This window comes from Eschscholzia californica, unplaced genomic scaffold (genome assembly GCF_041429995.1).
Source record: "Eschscholzia californica isolate CP2 unplaced genomic scaffold, dmEscCali1.0.p SCAF_1, whole genome shotgun sequence".
Lineage (NCBI taxonomy): Eukaryota > Viridiplantae > Streptophyta > Magnoliopsida > Ranunculales > Papaveraceae > Eschscholzia > Eschscholzia californica.
Window position 1 is genome coordinate 66,466,178 of NW_028238198.1, and position 4,020 is coordinate 66,470,197.

A 4,020-nucleotide genomic window follows, 5' to 3' on the forward strand; every position below is an offset into this window, starting at 1 on the left:
TTATCGTAACGTAACTGTAATTTTTATTCTGTTACAAGAATCAGAAAGGATAAACATCAAGATATTATTAGCAAATTTTATCAGAAAACATGGAAAGTTATCGTAAAGTACCTGTACTTTATATTCTGTTATAGGAATAAGTGTGGATAATCACAAAGATCAAGAACTGTACGGACAAATGATTCTGATCTGCAAAAAAAACAAAAAAAAGAAGAGGATTTAACGTAGATCTGAAGAAATATACAATGAACATTGGAAGGAAAAATAACATACTAACATTGAACAAATCATTAAATAAGAAATAAACATCAAAGATCTTAAAGAGTTATGAAAGTTTTAGAGAGAGAAAATATAAATCTTCCATTCGAAGGTAGTTAAGATTACAGCAAAATAGATTCAAAGTTATTGAAATGGAAAACAAGAAAAGAAAGACCTAAATCAATATTTGATGTTTTCAACGATTCTATATGAATCTTTAACCTATAAAGCAATAAAGATAAGATTTTAAACCTGAATAACAATGGCTAGAATAAAGAGATAAACAGTATAAAACCTAAATAACAATGGAGGTTTTGATGAAAGCTCTTGATTGAATATTAAACAATGGAATTTTTAACAGCTGGTGGTGAGTTTAATTTATGTTTAATGAAGATTTCGTTTTTAGAGAGAGAGATGGAAAGTTACCGGATTTCAGTTACGGAATATTATCAACATAGTAGTTAGTTACAATTCAAACGTGATTGGAGAGAGAAAGTTGAGATAAAAATGGAAAAAATATCTTTAACAGTTTAGAATGTAAATCACGTTTTGATATTAAAGAAGGTTAATATAGGTATTAAATCTTTAATATGTATTATATGGATTTGTGTTTTCTCTCTAGATGAGACCAAAAGGACTAGATATCCATTTAAATTATTATTTAGGTTTTGAAATCCTTTCTAGGATTATAGAGGACTATATCTATTATTAGGACCCTATTTTTGGTCTATAAACTCAAAAATTAATAAAAGTAATGATATGTTCTTAGCTAGCCTTTCAAACACACCAACCTAATTTCTAAGTGAGGGCATTTAGCTAAATTATAAAAATATGTACATAGTAAAGTAGTGATAGATACATAATCTAAAACTTAGATTATGGAGTAGCCAATTCACCAAACTATGGAAAGGGACTTTTTTTTGTTGTTGAAAGAACTATGAAAAGGGACTTAGCAGCTAGATGTTGTTTCTTACCCTCTCTTTCTCTCTCAAGTTAAATCTCTTTCCTTACTTCTATATAAACTAGCATTTGTTTATTATTCATTCACAAAGCAACATCCTCACTGCAAAGACTATTAGAAACTTATTAGAGAGAGCAAGGAGAGAGAAATGGATTCATCAACATCGATTCGTGTTCTACTTTTCATGGCTTTCTTCTTATTTGTTTTTGTCGAGGGTAGTGTTCGTCACTACAAGTTTAATGTAAGTATTACATGTTCTTTAACATACATATATCATCCTCAAAAACCTCTCTCTATATGTATATGGAGTTGAAAATGGGCTAATTCGTGCAGGTGGTGACGAAGAACACAACAAAACTATGCTCAACAAAGCCCATAGTGACAGTAAATGGACGATTTCCAGGGCCCACTCTATATGCAAGAGAAGGCGACACTATCCTCGTCAAGGTCACCAATCACGTCCAATACAATCTCACCATTCATTGGTAAGTCTAGGCCCACAAAGCTCATTGTGTTTCTTTTTCTAAATCTCATTAGTCCATGCTCGATTGTGTCCTGAAATTAGATTAACAGTCGGGTAGACTACCACAGTGGTATCCAAAGTATTTTGAGTGTCATTCCGAAGTTATGAGGTTTGGTATAAGCGGCGATTGCCTATAGAACCTTTTTCTATCTTAAATATGATTGGGTTTTGATTTGTTTGAGTTTGGGCTTTAGGCATGGAATCCGACAGCTGCGAACTGGATGGGCTGATGGGCCGGCCTATATTACACAGTGTCCAATTCCACCAAGTCAAAGCTACACTTATAACTTCACAGTCACAGGGCAAAGAGGTACACTTTGGTGGCATGCTCATATACTCTGGCTCAGGGCAACCGTTCATGGAGCCATTGTCATCTTGCCCAAACGGGGCGTGCCTTATCCATTCCCAAAGCCTCACGAAGAAGCTGTTTTGATCTTAGGTATGTTAACATGCTATGCTCAATCAGATTTCGAGTCAGATTATACCGGAAATAAATCAAGTACCTCTGTCAACAACATCCAAAATTTTGTTGCTACGATTTAATGGTTTTGGTAACATTTGCAGGTGAATGGTGGAAATCCGATACTGAAAAAGTGATTAACGAGGCACTGAAGTCAGGTTTGGCACCAAATGTATCAGATTCTCATACAATCAACGGCCACCCAGGACCACTCTCTACATGTTCTTCGAACGGCTCTCCTCAACGTAATACTAACATATACTACCTATTAACTACACACAATCCGCTCACATACATATATATATTTCATGTGGCCAGATAATGTTGTTCTGACTTTCGTATGCCCTAACTTTTATCAGGTGGATTTACTTTACGAGTACAAAGTGGAAAGACATACTTATTACGAATCATTAACGCTGCACTCAATGAAGAACTCTTCTTTAAAGTTGCCGGCCATCAATTGACAGTCGTAGAAGTCGACGCCGTCTATACAAAACCCTTGAAAACAGACACCATTCTTATAACTCCAGGCCAAACCACAAATGTTCTTTTAAAAGCTGATAAAGCCCTCGGTAAATTCTTACTTGCAGCTTCTCCTTTCATGGACTCTCCTATAGCCGTCGATAATATCACCGCCACTGCCACCTTACATTACGCCGGAACTACCTCAACTTTAGCCACCACCTTCACTAAAACACCACCACAAAACGCAACTCCGGTGGCCACCAACTTCACTGATTCTTTAAGAAGTTTAAACTCCAAGAAATACCCAGCTAAAGTCCCATTAAAGATTGATCATTCTCTTTTTTTCACAGTTGGTTTAGGGGTCAATCCATGTACATCTTGTCCTAATGGGAGTAGGGTAGTTGCTGATATAAACAACATCACATTCATAATGCCACAAACTGCTCTTCTTCAAGCTCATTACTTCAATATTAGTGGAGTTTATACTGATGATTTTCCTGCTAATCCACCAACTATTTTCAATTTTACGGGTAACTTAACGAACGCAAATTTGCAAACGACAACCGGAACGAAGTTGTATAGACTGACTTATAATTCTACTGTCCAACTTGTGTTACAAGATACTGGATTTATAACTACTGAGAATCACCCACTTCATCTTCATGGGTTCAATTTTTTTGGAGTTGGAAAAGGAATAGGAAACTATAATCCTAAAACAGATCCTAAAAAGTTTAATCTTGTTGATCCTGTTGAGAGAAACACAATTGGAGTTCCTTCTGGTGGATGGGTTGCTATTAGATTCAGAGCTGATAATCCAGGTATAATTTTAATCAATTCTGTTAGTCTTTGGTAGGATAAGTGTAATTTTCAAATCTGACTTGGACTAGTTGAGTCAGATCCGGATTTTAGAATCTGACTTGCTGTAAGTGTCTGAATTATTTGTAGGTGTTTGGTTTATGCATTGTCATCTGGAAGTACACACGACGTGGGGTTTGAAGATGGCATTTGTAGTTGACAATGGTAAAGGACCGAATGAATCTCTTCTACCACCACCGGCCGATCTCCCTAAATGCTAATGATCAGATTAAGGAGCAATCGGGTTTTCAAGTTAAACAAATGAAGAGAAAATGAGAAAGAACGCGAAACTACACAATGCAAGGATGAAATGTCAAGAATGAGCAAATGAAAACGCATTGCGGCAGAAATTTATGTTTTATTCTTTTTGTTCAACACTAATATTTTTTGTTCACATATTAGTCATATATATCTCCATCCACATGGATATGTTTGTGGCTTCGCAATTAACGAATGGATTTTGATACGAAGTTGAATTTAAACGCTATTGTTTACTCA

General features: G+C 35.4%; 1 protein-coding gene across 1 annotated transcript; it reads left to right on the top strand.

Moving 5' to 3' along the window:
• Positions 1 to 1,304: 1,304 nt before the first annotated feature.
• Positions 1,305 to 4,020, top strand: LOC147568411 (laccase-4-like). Its single transcript, XM_086654853.1, has 6 exons — positions 1,305 to 1,460; positions 1,553 to 1,704; positions 1,937 to 2,181; positions 2,307 to 2,447; positions 2,562 to 3,485; positions 3,613 to 4,020. The coding sequence occupies exons 1-6, from the start codon at positions 1,368 to 1,370 to the stop codon at positions 3,741 to 3,743; spliced, it is 1,686 nt and encodes a 561-aa protein (XP_086510979.1). The 5' UTR covers positions 1,305 to 1,367; the 3' UTR covers positions 3,744 to 4,020.